General features: G+C 40.2%; 1 protein-coding gene across 2 annotated transcripts in view; it reads right to left on the reverse strand.

Annotated features, from left to right (window-relative positions):
- cplx2 (complexin 2) overlaps positions 1-21,126 on the reverse strand; it is a 64,399-nt gene that overhangs the window by 21,105 nt on the left and 22,168 nt on the right. The window contains exon 2 of one of the 2 annotated variants that reach the window (XM_040043109.1): positions 2,088-2,251. In XM_040043109.1, the coding sequence (XP_039899043.1) occupies positions 2,088-2,118 (31 nt within the window). In that variant the 5' untranslated portion in view covers positions 2,119-2,251. Of the gene's footprint in view, positions 1-2,087; positions 2,255-21,126 lie in introns of both variants that reach the window. The other variant, XM_040043108.1, reaches the window with a different exon arrangement.

Raw genomic sequence — 21,126 nt, forward strand, 5'->3', positions numbered from 1 at the left:
CGATTTGCCGGGAGTCCGGTGTTCTCACGGGCTCTAGTGAGCCTACCCCCGGCTAGCTATCGAGCTAGTGGGTAACAGACTTCTCCGAAAACGTAGGAGCGCTTTTGAAAATATGTGGTGTCTTGATAAACTGAGCAGATATTTGAGGTTTACACAGCTACATTCTCGCCTGAAAATATGTTAAACGTTTATTTTGTGACCCAGAAAGTATAATAAGAGTAATATTAAAACTAACTAGCTGCCGCCATTATTGGAAACTGAGCAGGGCCGCGCTATGAATTCTGGGACAGAGCTACTTCTTCTTCTTCGGGGTTTAACGGCAGCTGGCATCCTTGTACATGCAGTGCTGCCATCTTCTGTTTCAGTCCGTTATTACACTCTTAAATTCTACTACTTATTCCTGTGTCTTTTGGGATCTTACAAAGCTTCAAACGACACGTCGACTATTAAATCAGTCATCGACGATTTTGATAGTCAACGTAATCGTGACTAGTCGACCAATCGTGGCAGCCCTAGATTTGAGAGCTCAAAGCACTGGAACTTGACCCATTTGCTAGTCCATTGAATTAGCCTCAGGGGGGAGGACCAATTTTTGGGAGCTTCTGGTGCAGTCAGGTCAGGTTTCCAGTTCACACATTCATTTTTATGAAGCCAGATACATTTTTTTAAATGCTACTAGAAGCCTATATGGTTGTCAGGTGATAGCTATAGTAATCACAGCCATACATTTTTAGATGTAATTTGTAACGGCCGCCATTTTCTTTGTGAGTATTTATTGCATTGCGTGCTGCGGGGGAAAGCCTGTTCTAATGTTTGAGTCTATTTTTTAGCACCTGACGACTCTTTTTTGCTTCTCATCCGTAAACTCTCTCCATACTCGTTCATGTGATTCTTGCATAGGTGGTTGAAGAGGTTTGTCGTGTTTGAGTCTGTGGTAGGGACCTGTTTGTGGCATAATTTGCATAGTACAGTTTTCTGGTCCGTGTCAGACTTTTTCATAACCAAACCCTGTCCATGCTACAGCAGTAGCCCCTCCTTTAGGAATAAGGTCCTGGATTTGTTTTGACTGGTTCTTCTGTTTGGAGCTACCTGGTTCTGCCTCATCTTCACTGGCCATGCTGGTATTCTCTGTGCATGCATCCATGTGGTGACTGTAAGCACCATTTATAGCTACTTCATGTTTTTATTTGAGGTAATTTGTTTGATGCATATTCTTTATTAACCCGAGGGATTAATAAAGTTCTATCTTATCTTATCTTATCTGAAATTTGATGTTTGAGAATGATGTATATACTTTCAGTTTATTTTGAAAAGTCTCAACAGGATCTTGAGCTTTAATATGAAAGGTTTATGTGGGAAAATAAACAGAATAAGCAGATGGCGGAGTCACACGATTGTTTTTGCTAACGAAAGTACGCATAGAAACGGTCACCTGTCTGTCCATAGTGTGGTTATTTTAAATATAAGAGCAAGAGAGAACTTTAAGAAATTAATATAGCCACTACAGTGACCATCAAAACGATGAAAAAATATTGCCATACACAGTTTATTTTGCGACACCACGAGACAAACAATAGCGTAATAAGAAAACGATAGATGTTTTCATATTGGCATCCAATATATATTGTCCTATTGAACAGCCCTACTTCTGCTGCAGCGGCATCCCACCCAGTGGAGAATCAAGCGTGACGCCCCAAGAAGACTTAGCTTGAGCAAGTTGAAGACGATCTTAAATGACGACGTCTAACCCTTGAGTAAGCAAAGGTCAAGGCCACAGATCACAAGGCCTGGAAGTGCATCGTTGACCAAGATGGAAACCCTACAACACCCACGGCAATGTATTGGCTTCATGCACGACCTCTCCTGCTGACTGCCAGCTAGGGACAAAAGATCTCTCCTTTACTTACTCCTTTACTTTCTACATGGACTATCTACATGCAGCTATGTGATCGAAAATAACTGGTCAAACTACAGGCCGATTCAAAGAGAAACCAGAAAGCCTTCATGTTTATATGCACATCTTAAACAGAAAATATCTCCAACTCTAATGTATTCCCAGGAAAAGCATTTAGGACTGCAGTACTTACCACCTAGAGCTTGCTTCATTACAAAATCCATGATTCCTGCTGATTAGTACAGATGTTCTTCTTCAAGCTGGAGACAACTGAGCATGCAGCCACCAAGCCCAGGATCTGTGAGTGTCTCAGTTCTTCCCCCTTCCTCTGTGATGCCGAGCGTCTTCAGCAACTCTCTGCTGGACACAAGAGATGGAAAAAAGAAGCAATTAAACAAACCATACAGCTGTAAAACAGTAAACTGTTTTCCTCACATAGAAAAACACACCAGTGATTTGATTTAAATTTAAGCTTTTGCAGCTGTAAACAATCATATTTCCTCCTTTGTAGAAAGTGCATGATTACATCTCCAAACACGGTGAAAGATCCGCAACACGCCTGGCATCAGGCAGCATGAGACAGCATTTCCTTCTGAGTTTAAAACAACACATAATGGGATCTTTTTAACACTCTTTACCCCCTGACAGATATCCCTTCCTGGGAAGATCGTAGATCAATACTGAGCCCTTTTGCTCTGAGTCACTTATCCGACTGTAACTGAATACCAGAGCAGTCAATAAGTGGTCATACATATTTAATGGAAAAATGAAAGAATTGCAGTTGTTTTCTATTTAGATTGACCTGAAACATATGAAATATACTAAACATGTATGAGAAAAATCAGGCTGTGCTCACTCATACAGCATCAACATAAAAACACACACTAGATTCATGAGAATGAAAAATCCTGTCTACATCAAAAGTCTATATCTAATTAATATTTCATACACTATGCTAATCTCACTGTCTCACTTTCAGAAGCGACTTCGTGTATTTCAACCCAGCTGGTAATAAAATCACTTTTGCATAAATTTCATCTTTAGCTAAATCTGATTTACTCAACTTCAGTAAAGCTGCAGGTTTGACTGTGATTCAGTGACTGCAGTGCACACTTTTGTGTTTGTAATCAGAATTATTATTTAAACTGATTCTCAAAATAAATCGATCAGGTGGAATTACCAGCTGAGACATCAACTGTGCAGTAAAAAACTGTGTCGTATCATCTGTACAGAGACTGCAGATGAAAAATGTGAGCATGTAATGATTATTGCTGCTTTTCTGGATTACTGATGGAACAAACTGTCATAAGATCTGATACTTGAAGATAAAATGCTGAAAATATGGCTGCATGTACAGGTCCTATTAAAGAGGTAATGTATGGATTTAACCGGTGCAAGAAAATAAAAATCCAGAATGTAAATAATGCAAGAGTGAATATGCATCTCGAAGAAGAAGCTCAGAAAAATTTAGCTAGCTGTAATATCAAATCCAGGAATTTGGATGACATTGGTACCAACTAGGGCTGCCAAGATTAGTCGACTAGTCACGATTACGATTTAAAGTTATAGTTTTTACACAGCTGAATAAACGTCAAGCAGACAACTGATTATCAGAAATGTGAGATGCTCGAGAATTTACTCCGGTGTCCTGTTATATTTTAGATAGCAAGGAGTTTATTAAACTTCACCGAAACAATCTGCTAATTTCATTAAAATTTAACAAACTATCATCTTGTCTTTAGTTTTTAGTTAGCACATACCTTAAACACTTAAAGCTGTAAGCTAATGATAGTTATATAAGAGCAGATGCGTGCTGGTGCAATAAGCTGTACGTTTTACGTCCAATGGATGCATGATCTGATTAGTCGACTAATCGCAAAAATAATCGGTGACTAGTCGACTATCAAAATAATCGTTTGTGGCAGCCCTAGTATCAACTACTATATTTTCCATCCATCCATCTTCTTCCGCTTATCAGGGGCCGGGTTGTGGGGGCAGCAGCCTAAGCAGAGAAGCCCAGACCTCCCTCTCCCCGGCCACCTGCTCCAGCTTTTCCGTGGGAACCCCAATGCATTCCCAGACCACCTGAGAGATATAATATCTCCAGCGTGTCCAGGTACTTAAACTCTTCCACTTGGGGCAGGAACTCATCCCTGACCCGGAGTGGGCAGTCCACCCTTTTCCAGCTGAAGACCATGGCTTCAGATTTGGAGATGCTGATTCTCACACTCAGCTGTGAACAATTCCAGTGCAAGCTGGAGGCCATGACCCGATGAAGCCAACAGAACCACATCATCTGCGTAAAGCAGAGATGAGATTCAGAGACCACCCAAGTGAAAGCCAAATTGGCTACACCTAGAAATTCTGTCCATATAAATTACGAACAAAATCTGTGACAAAGGGCATTCCTGGCAGAGTCCATCACCCACCGGGAACGAGTCTGACTTATTGTTGGCTTTGCAGACCAAGCTCTTGCAATGGTTGTATAAGGATCGAATGGCCGGTAGCGATATTCCCGAAGCACCTCCCACAGGACATTCCGAGGGACACAGTCGAACGCCAAATCTACTATATTTTTTTAAAGTAAAACATCTAATTTATTATGGTGACATTAAACTGGCCAACATGACACTCACCGTGCATGTTCTTCAAATAGTTGACACTAAGGAGATGAGTGATAAAACTATGGTAACAGTTTGTTAGCATTGACAACGCTAGCAGTGCAGATTTTCTTCCCATCTGAAGAAAACATGCACAATATGTGCTGTGCAAAGTTTGGATTTTAAGTTTTCTTTTTTCTTTGTTGGCTTCTTGGTCATTAGACAAATTGCAGCCTGAATGCTCATTGGCCCATTCTGAATACAGTGCCCCCTCCTGTGCTGCTGTATAAACTCACTTGTATCTATTTGATTAACTGTGCAAGTGGCAGCCAAGATGAAATCCTCCACATTTATTGCACCTGGCGAACCAGAACAGCATTTCCATTTTGAAGCAGATCTCTCCTGCTCTCCTCGCTGAACACTCGTGGCATCATTTTGATACGCCAGTATTTGCCAGGGCTGAATGGTGCCGGGATGAAATAGGAAGGGACGGCAGATTGAGCTGCACAGCTTATTCTGGGAGGCGACACGGGAGACGAGGCCGAGTGGGATGGCAATCCATTTGTAACTGTGACCGAGCGCCTCGAGGGGTGAAGTACCTCATTTCAATACAAACACATTCAGAAATTCAAAATCGGCATGCTCACCCACACGCAAGATTTGATTAAAAAGACTGCAAATGTATGCTGATAGATAATAGAAGAAATGTCAGACTGTTAACCTGGTGAGGAGAGTAAGTGTTTCTGCATGAATGTGTGCGTGCTTACGGAGAGGTGCATGCAGAAATATGTGACTATCATTTGAGTTTAACTGGAATCACATGTCAAAGAACTCTGAACAGCTGTGTATGTGTGAGTAAAGTCTCTTTAGTCATAAGCTGTTGGCTTTTCCAGTTTCTAGCCTCAGTCCAGTGACATGTAACTGGCTGGACCTTTGCAGCCTGTTGTTTACATGTTGTAGCTGTGTACTGACACCAGGGGGCAGTGTCAGAAATACGCTGACCAGCTGGTCTGGTCTGACTCATGTTTGTGCTGTTGTCAGACCTTTAGCTTAGCCGCTCCTACAGGTATGACCAAAGTCGTAAAAGAGGAAGAATGAGTGTTTTAGCGAACTGAACGTGAACATTATAAACAAAGAAAACACGCCATTGCAGCCCACTTGGGCTTGTAATCACATTTTTTTGATCTTTAATTTATTTTTGTGCTTCTTTCTGCTCCTAAATGCTGCAGTTGCTCCTTCTCTATTGAAGCCCACTTTTCAACCACACCACGTGCGTCTTAAAATCCATCACAAATGCACCACAAACTGCACTTTGTGATAATTAGTCATTCTAAGCTGGCTGTGTAGGTGTTGCCTCAGCGTCTGGTGCCGTCCAAGCTGACTTCTTACAGACCTGACTAGCTAAATCAAACAGGTCACTTTGGTTCAGTTGGAGGTGAAAGTGGGTTTTTTTCCTTCTATCTTGAGTACTTTTTTGGTCACTGTCTCAACAAGACGGCAGCTGTCGTGGTAAATGTCCCGGCTGCTTTAAGAAGGTCAGAGGTTACAGTCCTTACAGTCACCTGCAGTTCAACTATTAGATATTAAACTCATTCTTTTAACCACTGAGGAAGAGAAACAAATATATACCTGTGGCCTTTTGGATGAATGGACTGCATTCATACAGCTGCACAGCTCTAGTCTTCCAAACCAATCAAAGTGCTTTATACTACAACCACATTTACTCACACACACACTTTTATTATAGCAATAAATATACAATTTTAACTATCACGCACAGTTTATGGGCTTCTGATAGCGAGCGAGCCTCTGTGTCCTTCAACAGAACAGTGAACACTGGAAACAGACGCCACACAATGAGGAAAGGATTCTTTCTTATTATGCTGCTTTCCTGAAACTTCTATATATGGCTATATGTGTGCATGTGCTTTTCTAATACCACTGTGGCCAACTTTCTGGTGCATGAATAACACAGCATGTAGTCCTGCAGTACATAATTTGGGTTATTTTGAACTGTGAATCATCCAAAGCTACTGTAGTGGAGTCCAAGAATAAAAATCTAGTGCTGGAAATGAGCAGAACAGGTCCACACTTAGCTAAATGTCACATAACTGGTGCCTTGGGCTTTATTATACACAACAATAAGTGAATATTAACGATCAGCAGTGATGTAAGGTGTAAAGTTACTACAAAACTAGCACACAGGAGCGCCGATGGGAAATAATAAACGAAGAAGTTTTTGTTGTCATATTGCAGTTTTTTTTATGTTAGATTTTGTGTATTTTATTGTATTTTGTATTTTTTTGTTATGTATTTTCATAACAAGGATGAAAAGAAGTTCCACAACACTTTATGTATCTGCTATCGGGGGGAAGACGGTGGGTGTGTGGCTGCTGTGTGTTTGTGCGTAGCGTAATCTGCTGCTGACATTCATTGCTGTAATGTACAAAGACACACGAACCCATCTGAGCCCACGCATCCCTAACAGGACGGGCCATGTGTCCGTGTTTAATACGATCCCAGCTGGTCAGGTGTGGCATGTTTCTGTGATACAGTGAATGTGGGTTTTTTCATAATAATGTTTTTTTACTTTTTGTAACAAAGGCAAAGATAAGAAGGTCACAATTATGATGATAAATTCTACAATTTAATATTTCCCTCTGAATATCCTTTCTTTTATTTTATGAGACTTCAAAATGGCTTCCAGTATATTATTTGAAGCTTCCAACCCTGAGCTGGAAAAAAATTGAAGACTGGATGTATGTTGTTTTTTTTTCCTGGTATTTCACCTGAACAAAACGTGTAGCAGCGTAGCAGAAGCAGGGACGCATCTCATGAACTGGACGAGGGGTCTGCGTGTGTGTCTGTGTGTGTGCACGCATTTGGAAGCAGAACATTTCTCTTATCATTACAGAAACAGACTCAAGGACTCACTAATGGAATAAAGGAAAGATGCGGCTGTCAGACAAGGACATCTGGAAGAGGACACACACACGTGCGCGCGCGCACACACACACACACACACACACACGCGCGCGCACGCACACACACACACACACACACACACACACACACACACACACACACACAGGGGGCATTCTCTTCCTAACTTTGACATATAAAAATGTCTGACTGTTAGTTTGAATGTTTGATTAGTTTTTATATAATAAAAGAAGTTTGGTTTTTAAAAGGAATTGTTTGAAAACAATTTCGAAAAAATGATGACTCTTTATAGTGTCACGATTTAATTACTAATACTTAAATAAAACATGTCGATTCAAAAGAGAAAGTGGGCACAAGATAAAAGCCAATCAAAAGGGTGATAATAAAGCAGCACCTGGCAACTGTGGAAAGGAAGAAATCCGTTTTAATAGGAGGAACCAGGTTCTGGAAGTCAATGATTCTCCTCAGGAAGGCCCTTCCAAAGCTGAGGAAAGCTCATAATACACAGTACATTAACCAAAACCTAACCTGCCAATGCCATCTGGTGTTTCCTACAATCCGCTGTTAGCAATCAGAGGCACGTCTAAGCTCACTGAAGACATTTAGTCCTCCATTTAAAAAAAAGAAGAGATGGGTCTGACATTTTCAAATCACTGCAACCCAAACAGTCTCTGCTTCTTCATCTCGACACAACAGAAATGCAATCTTCAAAAATAATTCATGTGAGAAAAGACTGAAGCAATTCATCACGGCGTTATCGTGCGAAACGGAGGAGCGCTCCTCTACTTGCCTCCATTTACATACTCATCAGACACCAGAGACCTCAACCGCAGCTCGTTATGTAAGCGCTTATCAGTGGGCGGTTAGCACTGGACTGGAAGCTGAAGCAGCTCTCCGGCATATTGAACTTCTCTGTTCTGGTGATAGTGGAGGGGCTTTAAAACCTTACATAACCCTCCCTTTCACACAGGGCCAAATATACTATACAATCACTGATGACAGCCCCCAGGGGCAAGCCTCCCTCCCACCTCAGCTCCCATTCCCCAGCACCCAACCACTTTCCCTCCATCCTCAACCATCCTTTCTTCTTCTTCTTCTTCAGCTTCTTTTTTTAATTTCATAATCCGGGCGCTGGCAGCAGTGCATGACGTGGGATAATGTTATCAGGGCCAGGCAGGACGGCTTGCTGATCCTATCCAGTTAATTGGAAGTTGTTTCCAAGTTTCGTGGAAGGAGATGTGGATGGGAGCGACTGGTGAAGACAAGCACGAGGCTGTCACTGGAACATGTTGATGACAGGCAAAGGGAGCGTGTTTCAGGGGAGGGGAGGCAAGAAAAAGGAGGAAAAGCTTTAAATGTGTGCATGAGCAGACAAAAAGTACACATGAATGAGCTTTAAAGGATAATGCTGGCTACAGGCTATTCTGTGTTTCTGTGTGTCATCAAATACATGCAAACACCAAAAACACTAAAAACACACTGTGTTTTTTCCAAATAGACAGATTTCTACTGAAGAAATAAATCAGAAATTTATGCAAGAAGGGAAAAACCCAGTTTTAACTGTCATTAATAATCACTGTTTAGGCATCCATATTATTATTAACCACACGCGAACAATTATCAAATAAATAAGTTCTGCATTTTTGGTAACTATGTTGTAGGTGTTGTAGGTTTTAGTTTAGTTTTAGTTAACTATAATAACCTTGGACAGAACCACCCTTTAACACCTCTATTTTTAACACGTTTGATCCTTACTTCATTACAACCTTTGAACCTTTGGCTTAAATTTTGAAAGGTGGCTCTATAATCTATAATAAGTTATTTTCACTATGTTGTAGTTCAAGTGGTTTGAGAGGGAACCCAGCTCCTGCACCTCCTCTGGTTCACAGGCTTTGGAAAATCCTGCCTATACTCTAATAGAGGACTTTGGCCAACTGTGGTTCTGTTAGGACCAGTGAATAGTGTAACCATGGAAAAGGACACAGAGAAGTATATGGCAGCATGGTGGATTAAGAAGAGGATTTTCACTGGAGAGAGTAGGTTTTGAGGCCTAGAACTCAGCACACAGCAGGGCGGCTGCAGGAGGAGGGCTGTCTGGTTTCCTTCTCTGTATTTCTGCCTACTGCAGCACTTAATGTCACAGTAATGAATTACATGAGTAATGAAAGTCAGTTTGCATAAACTGTGTACAAGAAAAATCCTGCAGACCACATCAGCGTTAATATAAAGTCCCCAGACTTCAGACCCTAGAATTCCCTGAGCTGCTAGTATAGCTATAAAGTTCAAGTCATCTCCTTTCCAAACGCAACCATTTCAAAGATGGAAAATAAAGCTTCAGCAAGCAGGAACCGAACTTCTGAGGGAAGTTCCCCTCTCGACTAAGCAAGTTTCAGCACATCAGTCACACCAGAATTGCTCCTGTCCTTTTTAACCAGTTCCAGGAACTTACAATTTGTAGTGCTTAGCGCACATGCACTCGCACAAACAGACACACACATCCAGCTAGCCTTTCACCCAGTGCTTGATGAGCTGACCCTGGGGACACGTGGGAAAACCTAGAAGGGAAATCAATACTGGACGAGTGGACCGAGATGGATTACTAACAGGAGCCATTTTTCACAGCAGGTTAGCAAGACTCCACCACAACACTCCATCTTCATCTGTCCAGGAAGGATGTGGGAGCACAAAAATCTCAATGTACTGTAGCATCCTAGTGCAAAAGTATATTCATTTTACCCTTCATATGCCCAACCTGCCATTCCATCTGGTGCCAATGGGACCGGGCTGTGCCCCCGATTACAACACAGTCTGAGAAGCTTGTAAGGCGGCGCCATCAGTTCTCTGAAGCTTTCCTGGTATTAACCCTCTCAGGCTCAAATTAAGTTTTTGTTGCTAATGCACAAAAGAATACCTGCAGTGGTACTTCTGAGTAAATAAAACTCATAAAATATGTATGTGGGGTAATCAGGTTGTTAGCTTTTACTTGTTGCAAATCTGCAAAGCCTGCCTTGAGAGGGTTAACAAGTAAAATGGCTGCATCATTTGTTGTGCTTCATTCATGTTGCATCAGATTGCCAAGGTACCTCTGAGAAATTTTAGAGCATGCTGAATAATAAATAATGTTAAGTAAAAGGCTGGTTTACTCTTCAGGGGTTTGGATAAGCAGAAGTTCATATTTTGCATGTTTGCTGCGGCCTGGTGACGGGGATAAGGAGGTTTACTCTAGACCAAGCTTGCTAATTCTGTATTTTTTGCAGAGCTGTTACTGACTGATCTTTTTTAACAGAATTAAAACAAAATGAAATATTGAAATGTTGGTCAATCATTGCCCCAATCTGCAAAATCTCATACACACACACAGAGACACACAGACACACACACCTTCATACACCAAGTTACTCTTTGCACAGTGCTCAGGCTTTTGCACATTTCTATTGCACTGTTGTGTCTGTATCGTTCTCTTCTGTCTGGTGTTGCACTGTCTTTGTTTTGGTTTTTTGGAATTTTTACACCCTGCACTTTATGTAGTTCTGTGTTGATTGTCTGTTATATGTAGCACCATGGTCTTGGAGGAATGTTGTCTCATTTCACTGTGTACTGTACCACTGCACAGTGACAATAAAGTCACTTGATTTGACTTGACTTGTTCATTTATGCTGATATTGAGGTACCCCAGAGAATCCCCAAACTTCACCTGGTCACTAAAATAAACAGAATTCCTATGGTACAGCAAAACTGATGTTTGCTTCATTCAGTTTGAGTGTTATATATTCCATTTAAATAAGCTAGATTTTCTTTGTTAGGGTTAGGGTTAGGGGTTAGGGTGATGGGTGATGAGTGGGGTGGATCATCTGTGTATGGGGAAAACATTAAGTGTGTTCCCCATATTTATCAAACCACAAAAACATCATCAACCTCTGAATTATGTTGGGCTTTGTCATTTTGAAGGTGTCTGGATAATGTGAAGACTACAGAGGTCAAAAAGCACCTGTAGGAAACTGTTGTTGTGATTCGGAGCTATATAAATACAACTGAACTGAAAATTCCAGCAATGATGTGTAAAAACAACTTCTACATAACCATGCTGTATGCCTCCAGCTGAAACCATTGTTTCTGCAAGCCCACTGTTTCAGGCCTGTGTTGCATTATAAAGTAGGACGACTTTCATCAAATCTGAATCTTATATCTTTAGTCCTGACACCAAATAAACACCAAAGTCCGATCACCCCTGAACCTAACACGATTATTTGTTCCTTCATAGATTCTGCACTCATGCTCATATTTTGAGTCTCTCCATGCACAGACTGCAAATATGTTTCACTTTGTTTATCAGAGTAAAACGCTGCTGCCCGCTCTACAAATAATACATTGATGATTCAAAAGTCACCAAAGACAGAAAATAAATGTCACAGACGCCAGTAAATGAATTAATTATGAACTGCTAACACTGTTCCGCTCTCTCAGATTTGCCGGGCAGAAACTTTAGCACTCCAGACATTATTTATTCATGTGAGTCTGCAGTGAAAAATTATTTCCTCAACAGAGGCTAGAAGGCAAAGGAGGTCTACAGGACTGCATTTGATTATTCTTCTCATTATTCTTCTTGAGTCACTGACCCACTGTGGTAAAGGAGCTTGAGAAAGACCGTGTCACAGAGACAGGGCTAATTTTAACTTGCATATTTTACATTTTAATAATAGTTAATAGGGTTAATTTTAGCACTAGCTTCATCAAGGACTGATATGATGGATTAAATATGACACTATTCCTTCTTTTTTAATATTTAATGCAAGCCTGTCTTGAGAATGACAGATCCACATTTTAGTGACGGATGGTTGCTAAATTAAATTCTGGATCTTTCTGTTCATACTTGCCACTAATATCAAAGAAAGCTAAAACTCAACATTTAAGATTAAAATGTTTTACATTTTACATTAATTAACACTGTGAAACAAAACATTATCGGGTAATTTGGATGCAACAGTGAGGAATGTTACCTTCAGTCAGGAAGTTCCAGGATTAACAAGTCCATGTACAGGAAACAGAGCAGGCAGGTTCCAAGTTTTATTGACTGAGAGCCAACTGAGGACAAAACGTTACAACAGAGGGCCACAGAGGAAAATGCACACAGTACTTTTCTGTTCAGAGAATGGATGGTTATCATGGCAGGGTTTTTTTTTTTAACAATTAGTGAGGTGGCTGTTAGGTTCAAGTGTTTATTCTGCAATGATGGCTAAAGCAGTTGATACTGAAGGACAACGCTCCTTTGTCCACATGAGGAAACAATAATAGTATCACTTATAATCTCCCTATTACCCATTTGTTTTGCTATTTTCAAATTCGAAATTTTGTTGCCAAGTGTTTCCCAAATTTCCCCTCTTTACCTCCAGAACAGCAGTGGGAAACTACGTTATCATTTATTCCTCACCACAGAGGAACCATTTCGAAACTCTATGATGCTATTCTGTCTTTTAGTAACCACTCTAATGTTAAGCTTAAGTGTACATGGGAAGAAGAACTGGGAATTCGAATACATGAGGAGTCTTGGGAACAGGCTATAGCGAGAGTACGATCTTCCACCTCCTGTGCTCGTCTTGGACTTATTCAATTTAAGGTCATACACAGGGTGCATTTTTCTAAGTCTAGACTTTCTGAATTGTATCCAGAAGTGGAAAATAAATGTGATAAATGCCACGGTTCTCCTTGTCACCTCGGCCACATGTTTTTTCTGTGTCCTGAGCTACAAGGTTTCTGGACAGGATATTTTGCTATTATGTCAACTGTTCTTGGGGTAACTCTTCATCCTTGTCCTCTGATTGCTGTATTTGGGATTCCTGTTCGCTCACTTACACTTGATTCCACACAAAAGGACATTATAGCCTTCACATCCCTACTAGCGAGACGTCTAATATTGTTGCATTGGAAGTCTGTTAAGTGTCCTACTATTTCCCGGTGGCTTAAAGATGTCATGTTTTTTTTAAAACTTGAAAAAATTAAATATACGTTGAGAGGTTGCACAGCCAAATTTTTTCACAAGTGGCAACCCTTTATCTCTTATTTTGCTAGTCTAGAGGTATTGCCTGTTTAAATCTACTTTTGTTACTGTTATATTCCTCTAATATGTTTGATGGTTGTGTTGATCTGTGTGGGACTGGGGGGGGGGGGGCGTTGTGGTTTTTTTTTTTTCATATATATGTGTGTTTATTTACTTAGGAAAATGAAGAAAGGTTGATTGTATTTTGGTAACTGCAAGTACTGTTGTTTTCTTTTTTCAATAAAAATATTTTCAAAAAAACAATAATAGTATCACTGAGGAAACTGTGGCGCCTTTCTAAAACTGATTTACAAGTAGCACCTCTATTATTTCTACATATGTAAGATGAAAGGGAAAAACAAACGGCAGTGATAAAGATGGCTATCTAGTCCACCTATACAGTACAAGTACAAGAATAGATTATCAATATATTAACTTATTTATTAGATTAGAATATTATACTAAAGATTATGAAGCTCATATAATATTGAATAGAAGTTCGTTCCACATCATTGGGCCTGAATGAGCAAAACCATAATGTCCACTGTTTTAAGCCTCTACTGTGGAACCTGTAAGTGATTCACCAATCGGATGGATCCGGGAGCAGGATAAGGTGCTACTGGACTGAAGTCATGAGTTCCCTAGAGTATTCAGAAGTAGAATGGGAGCCTTCAGTTTTCAGGCCCCTCTTTTATAGAAACAGCTTCCAGTTTGGATTCAGGAGACAGACACTATCTCTACTTTTAAGATTAGGCTTCAAACTTTCCTTTTTGCTAAAGCATATAGTTAGGGCTGGATCAGGTGACCCTGAATCCTCCCTTAGTTATGCTGCTATAGGTGTAGGCTGCTGGGGGATTCCCATGATGCACTGGGTGTTTCTTCTTCACTCATGATGTATTAAGAGACCTCTCTGCACTGAATCATACTTGTTTTTAACCTCTGTCTCACTTCCACAGCATATCTTTTATCCTGCCTTCCTTCTCTCACCCCAACCGGTCGCAGCAGATGGCCGCTCCTCCCTGAGCCTGGTACTTCCTGTTACAAGGGAGTTTTTCCTTCCCACTGTCGCCAAAGTGCTTCCTCATAGGGAGTCATATGATTGTTGGGGTTTTCTCTGTATTTATTACTCTAGGGTCTACCTTACAATATAAAGTGCCTTGAGGCGACTCTTGTTGTGATTTGGTCCTGTACAAATAAAACTGAATTGAATTGAATATATGTCAATGAACTTGGTGAATGTTGTCAGCAGTGCAGACTGAGACGGACCCCTTCAGCCTCGGCAGTTTGTGCCTAGCACCAAAGGACGCCACGCCATTAACATCCTGTGCTCTGATTTTTTTCCTGGTGAGTAAATGCTGAATCCACCTGATGTCAAAGAGGTTCAACTTTGTTTCTGCAGGTTTAAACTTTGATAGCCACTCCACGCTGGCAACCCCACGGAGAGAGGACGATTGTATTTTCATACTCTCTTTGTTATAGTCGTCTCTCCGTCTGTTTGTGCCTCTGTGTCTTTGTCTCACTCTGCCTACTACATTTTCACCCTGCTGTTACTCTCTCTCACCCTCTGCCTCTCTGTTTTATCAAGCTTACTTTATATTTCCTCCACTTTTTCATTTCCTGCCTAATTTGGAAATTTACCTAGCGCTGTTTAAGCTGAAGCTCAGTTCTTTGTTTTTCCTCCATAAAAAATATTTTTAAATATTATAAAATTGTTTGTAATATTCCAGGAAATTGTCGATGGTATTTACTTAAAATTTCAAGGAATGATTAAACGGAATTTCACTCATAATTATGATAAATGTGATTTTGAGCAGTGATGACTTATAATATAATAATACTATTATTGCAGTTCAATTCATTTTCAAACATTAAGACAGCCTTTATGTTGCTGATGTTAATATTGATGAAGGCCTTGGGATTATACCAAGCTCTAACAGTACACATTTGGGTTTTAAAAATAGTGTTAAATTTATGCATATGGGTTCAGATTTTCTTTAAAGTCTGCAGACATGAGTAAATAAATGTTTCTAAACTGAACCAAAATAACATATTTTTAGTCTCAACTCAATTCAGCTCCACTTTATTAATAAATCACAATAAATCACAGCCTGGATACAATAAATAAGGGGATAGATAAGAAACAAATAAAATACATGTGTGGGTGCAAAGCATATATAATCATGGCTTTAAAAAAAAGGAGAGACAGAGAGCAAGTCAAATGCTGCGTCTTCAGTGAGCACTAAACCTGCAGCTTAGTTCTGTCATTTGATCTTCGAGGCGCTTTGCAGGCAGTCAAATATAAGACAGGTGCCTCATCCACACCAAAATAAAAACATTACAATTAAAAGCTGCTTTTTAACCATGCTCAGGTAATGTGTGTGTCATGTTAACCTGCTCATTTTAGTTAAAGGATCGGCCTAGAGTAAATACAACTTCTGACTTTGGTCTACTTTTTAATGCTCCTGGACTGGTTACCTTAAAAACAGCTAAAGTTAAGATTTAGCAGTGTCACAATAATGAAACCATTTCCTGGCATCTGACTCCTTGTGGTCACGAAATCAGTGGGGGTCATTTGGAAGGTACTTGTCTGACATTTTTAAGGTTTTTATTAAATTAACAGCTCTAAATGAGGTTCCCTTGGTGGACATTTGACTAAACTCAGCAGGCAGCTTCTACAAACTACACATTCCACCTTTTCTGTTTGATTTTCTTCTTGTTAACAAGTGTCCATTTCATGCTGCAGTCCTGCTGGTTGGCTAGTTGGTGTAGATGATAGCAGCAGGTAGAGCAGGGCGATATGGCCAAAAATATTTATCACGATATATATTTGAAAATTTGCGATAACGATATAACTGACGATATAATTGATGCGAGACAAAATACAACTCCACAACATTACTAGCGCAAAAAGACAACCTTCCATTTATTTTCACTTAAACAAGAAGCTGGTTTTTATGTACATTAAAGCTTTATAAAAATGTAACAGTGCAAATGCAAATTCCTTGCTGAAAGTTTAACCAAAAGGCATTTCCAGTAGAAATGGGCTGACATATCCTGAGCATAACCATATATAATATCCACTGAAGTTAAAAAGAGGTGCTTTGCAACATTAAACTGCAGTGTGCAGTACGCATTTTTCGGACCATAAGGTGCACGGGATTATAAGGCACATTAAGCGAAACAAAGCAGTCAGATAAATCAAACTTTATTAAACTCATTCTTCTTGCTTCCTCCACTTCTGTTAATTAATTAATGTTGAATTCTCTGGCAGCTGCTCTATTCCCATGTTGTTGCAGTATATTAATGACTAACCTCGTATTGTGGATGGATTATCTCAGTTGTTCTGACTGAAGTTTGGTCCGTTTACAGCATCCTGCCATGCGATTGCATTTGTCTCTAACCATCAGGAACCTTAACGTTAACTTTTATAAGTGGAAAAGTGTTAGTGTTCGTCCTCCAGCTTCACTGTTTATGTTATGCTAACATAGCTGTGTCGCTAGCGATCACGTAGCACATCATTATATACCAGCTAGCCCAACTTCAGTAACCCTACAAATGTCACTGCTGTTTAGTTTCTTGTCTTCATTTATGTTGGAAGTGATAGCAGAGCTGTACGTTTGAATTTTTTCAGAAATCTCTCAGTCAGAACATGCAATATCATGCTTAGGTAACTAGCGAAACTAGTGAGCTAACTTCCGCTAGCTTCCTGCTAACTCCGTTAAATGTAATAACTTTTGTTTTCATGGATGCCTGGAAGTTAAACTTTATAGTTACACCTGGTAAAGCAGCAATGCTGATCGTTTTATTAAAGATGAAAGAATTTAGACAGTTTTTAACTCTCAGTGATGCTGCAGTGTTCGTTTGACCTGAAGCATACAGAGTTTAGGACCCAGATTACTCCCAGATTTAAGAGCATCTTAGTCCGACAAATATGACAATAACAACGGCCGCTTGCATGTTCTGCAAAAAAATGTGCTTTGTTGTGTATCTGACGGACAAACACCAAACCAGTTCCACATCACGGAAGTTGCACCATTTTTACAAACCAATTCTGGTTCATCTGTTTCACTCAACAATCGGCCATGTGCGTGTGAAAACAAAGGCACTGCGCATGCGCGTTTTACTCACATTCTATCGCGATATTTCATTTTCCTATCGTTGCCTAACATTATACCGGTATTACCGTGAACGGTATAATATGGCCCAGCCCTAGCAGCAGGCACACAACGAGACACTCATCTTAAACTCCTGACACGGTCTGAAAATGACCACGACCACAGTTATTGTCAGCTGTATTAATCAAGCTCAAGCAAAGCAAATGTAAACACATCTTTGGAGCATCAACACATCCAACATCAAACTTCAATACAGATGCAGGATGCCTCACAGATGCCTGTGAAAGGATCGTTTATATATAGCCTTGGACATTTGGACCATGCACATCTGCATTTGCATCTTGGTAGGTTTGAAAATGACTGAGTAGAACTGAGCAGGAAAAAACTCCAGCCAACTGCCAAATAAATAACCTCTGAGGTGTTTTCCAGCAGATGAGTGAACAACTCCACAACAAAGTGCAATTAGCATGAAACTACAAAGCTTAACACAATAGACAAACAGACACTGAGTGAACAAAAAGACTGAGAGAAAAGGCAGCTGGTGATGAAGTGCAACCAAACAGCTGGTGACATTTTCAGAGTGAACTCATTCAGCCTGAAGACAAAAGACCCCAAAAAACAAAAGACCCTCAGACGCTGCTGACACGTTCACCTCTGACAGACAGAAACACTATTCACGTGCTGACATTTAATCATCTCCTGATATTTTACTGTTTGCATCGATCCGGAACATCATTCAGTCGTTTCTCCATCTGTCCATCCACTCAGTGGATGTCTGAAAGTTCTCCAAAACCTGATCACTCGTTTGAAATATCACTACTTTCCATAATCAACTCACTATTTTTAGGATTTCTTTTTGTTGTACATAGAAATAAAATTCAAATTCAAATTCAAATTTTATTTGTCACGTACACAGTCATACACAGTACGATATGTAGTGAAATGCTTGGACAACTGCTCGTGACCTAAAGAAAACAAAAAAGGAAAAGGCTATGAATAAGATAGGAAATAAATATGAAAAATTAAAAAGGGTAAATTTAACTAGGAAGGAATAAAATATAGATTAAGGTTAAAAATGAAATAACTGTACAACACAAATTAGAATGAAGGGTAAATTTAACTGGGAGAATAAGATAAAATATATAAATTAAAGTTGAAAATAAAATAACTGTACAACAAAATACACAATATCGAACTATATAAGAATGTATGAAGAAATATAAATAAATATATACACAATAACAGCAGCATATACACAATAACAGCAGCGTGATTTAAGTAATGAAGTGAAAACAATGTCCAGAATGTCCAGTGTGTGTAAGAACTGTATGTGTGGGTCAGTACTGTGTGGTGGTGTGATTGAGAGACCGTATCGCCTGCGGGAAGAAGCTCCTCCTCAGTCTCTCTGTGTTGGTCTTCAGGGAGCGGAATCGCTTTCCTGACCTCAACAGAGAGAACAGTCTGTTGTTGGGATGGCTGAGGTCCTTCACGATCTTCCTGGCCTTGGTCCAGCACCGCCTGCTGTAGATTGAGTGCAGGTCAGGGAGCTCGGAGCGGATGGTGCGCTCAGCTGACCGCACAACCCTCTGTAGAGCTCGTCTGTCCTGCATGGTGCTGTTCCTGAACCAGGTTAAGATGTTTCCCGCCAGGATGCTCTCTATGGTGCAGGAGTAAAAGTTCCTGAGCACCTTGGAGGGCAGTTGGAAGTCTCTCAAGCGTCTGAGGTGGTAGAGACGCTGACGGGCCTTTTTCACCACGGTGTTGATGTGACAGGACCACGACAGGTCCTATAAATATAAATTAATTGAACTGTGGATTTACATAATAAAAGGCTTATAAAGGAGAAGAAGTGGATATATTAATACTGAAATTAATGGCAGTTTAAATAATATTTTTTTATGACGGGATAGTAAAAGTAATAAAAAGATAATAATAAAACACAAGACAGACTTAATCTGAATTAAAGTGATGGTGCAGACCTCAGCCTGACTGAAATGGACCTTAAACACTTGCTAACCTTAATGAACTATAGCAACATTGCAAAGAAGAGTGGGCCAAAGTTGTGCATGACTTCATCAGAGACTGATGAAGTCATGTACAAAGTGATGATTTCAGGTTATTGCTGCTAAAGGTGGTTCTACAGAGGAAGAAGAAGCACAGTGAATCCAGGGAAGGGTCAAAGTATAAGACAGCAGAATTTGCTTTTGCTTGAAATCCTAGTAGTGATGCATATAATGGAGCCCATGATATAACACATACCTCAGGTGATTCTGGCTGCTTTTCTTGATATAGCTTGATATGCCTCCTCCCCTCCGGTACTGGAGGCTATAGGGGGAGGAAGCGGGCTATATATTACCATCGTGGCACTTGTCCATTTGTCTTCCCGTTGTGTGGGTGAAGCAAGAGACAAATGAATAGAATGAAAAGAAATGAGGACAGTGGGAGGGACTGGAAAGAGGAGGAGGTAGCAAGGGAGGATAGGAAGAAGAACATGACTTGCCAGAAAATATACGTAGGGCAGAAAACTAGATGGGAAAGAAGAAGAAAGTAGACTAAATGAAATGACAAAGGTATATGAAGTATATGATACAACAGTACAGACTGTGCAAAACCCTTAAGACAAGGTTTCATATGTTCATGGTTTTTTTTGTGATGAAATGCTTCATCACAAAAAACAGGGCATTAAAAAAGAAAAAACCAAGTTGATGTCGAATGTTGAATATGTAGGCAAAGGACAATTCTTGGTAACAAAAACGTAGTGACTGGCCTTTGTAGCTGAGGTAGTCCTGACCAATCAGACTTGAGAGTGTTCTGGTTGCATTCAGGTAAACAGTCTGTGTGGAGAGCTATAACTTAGATTATTTACTTGCACTACCTTTGATGCAACAGAAATCCCAAAATATTGGCCACTGACAGCAGAGGACATCATGGCCACGGCCTAAAATCATCAGATCACAACCACAGGTGCGTGTTAGTTCTTATATTATTAAAATAATATCATTTTAAAACAAACTTTGACAATAATGATCATGTAGAATCCTAAACAGTGGACGCATCTGAGCACTTTTCTCCCCATCCTGCTGTAGTGGATACAGGCGAAAATGCAGCACTGCTGCTCCATGATCTAAACATTTATACATGCAATTACAATGATTAAACTTAATGTTGCACCACATGATGCACAGTAAACATGTACACCCTCTTTCTTTCAGTCTGTTGACTCGATTCAGAGAGTGCTAACAGTTTGATGCCCCCACAGGTGCTAATTCAAGATGCAGACACGAGTCACCTGCTAACAGCTGCAAACGCCACTGTCCTGGTCAGCATGTGAAATCCCCCCAGGGCCAAACATCTGTTCCCATGCTCCTCAGCACTGACTCCGAGTGGTGCACAGCTCACTGCCACTTGATGCTTGAATATTACTACGATAATAAATTCTCATGTGTCACGACTGAACAAGTACTGAAGATGCTCATTTATGTTAACGAGTAAAGACAGTATGTGCAGTCTGAACTGCACCAGTTTCATTCATGTTTTTAT

The sequence above is a fragment of the Simochromis diagramma genome, unplaced genomic scaffold, assembly GCF_900408965.1.
Source record: "Simochromis diagramma unplaced genomic scaffold, fSimDia1.1 OVJJ01000433.1, whole genome shotgun sequence".
Classification (NCBI taxonomy): domain Eukaryota; kingdom Metazoa; phylum Chordata; class Actinopteri; order Cichliformes; family Cichlidae; genus Simochromis; species Simochromis diagramma.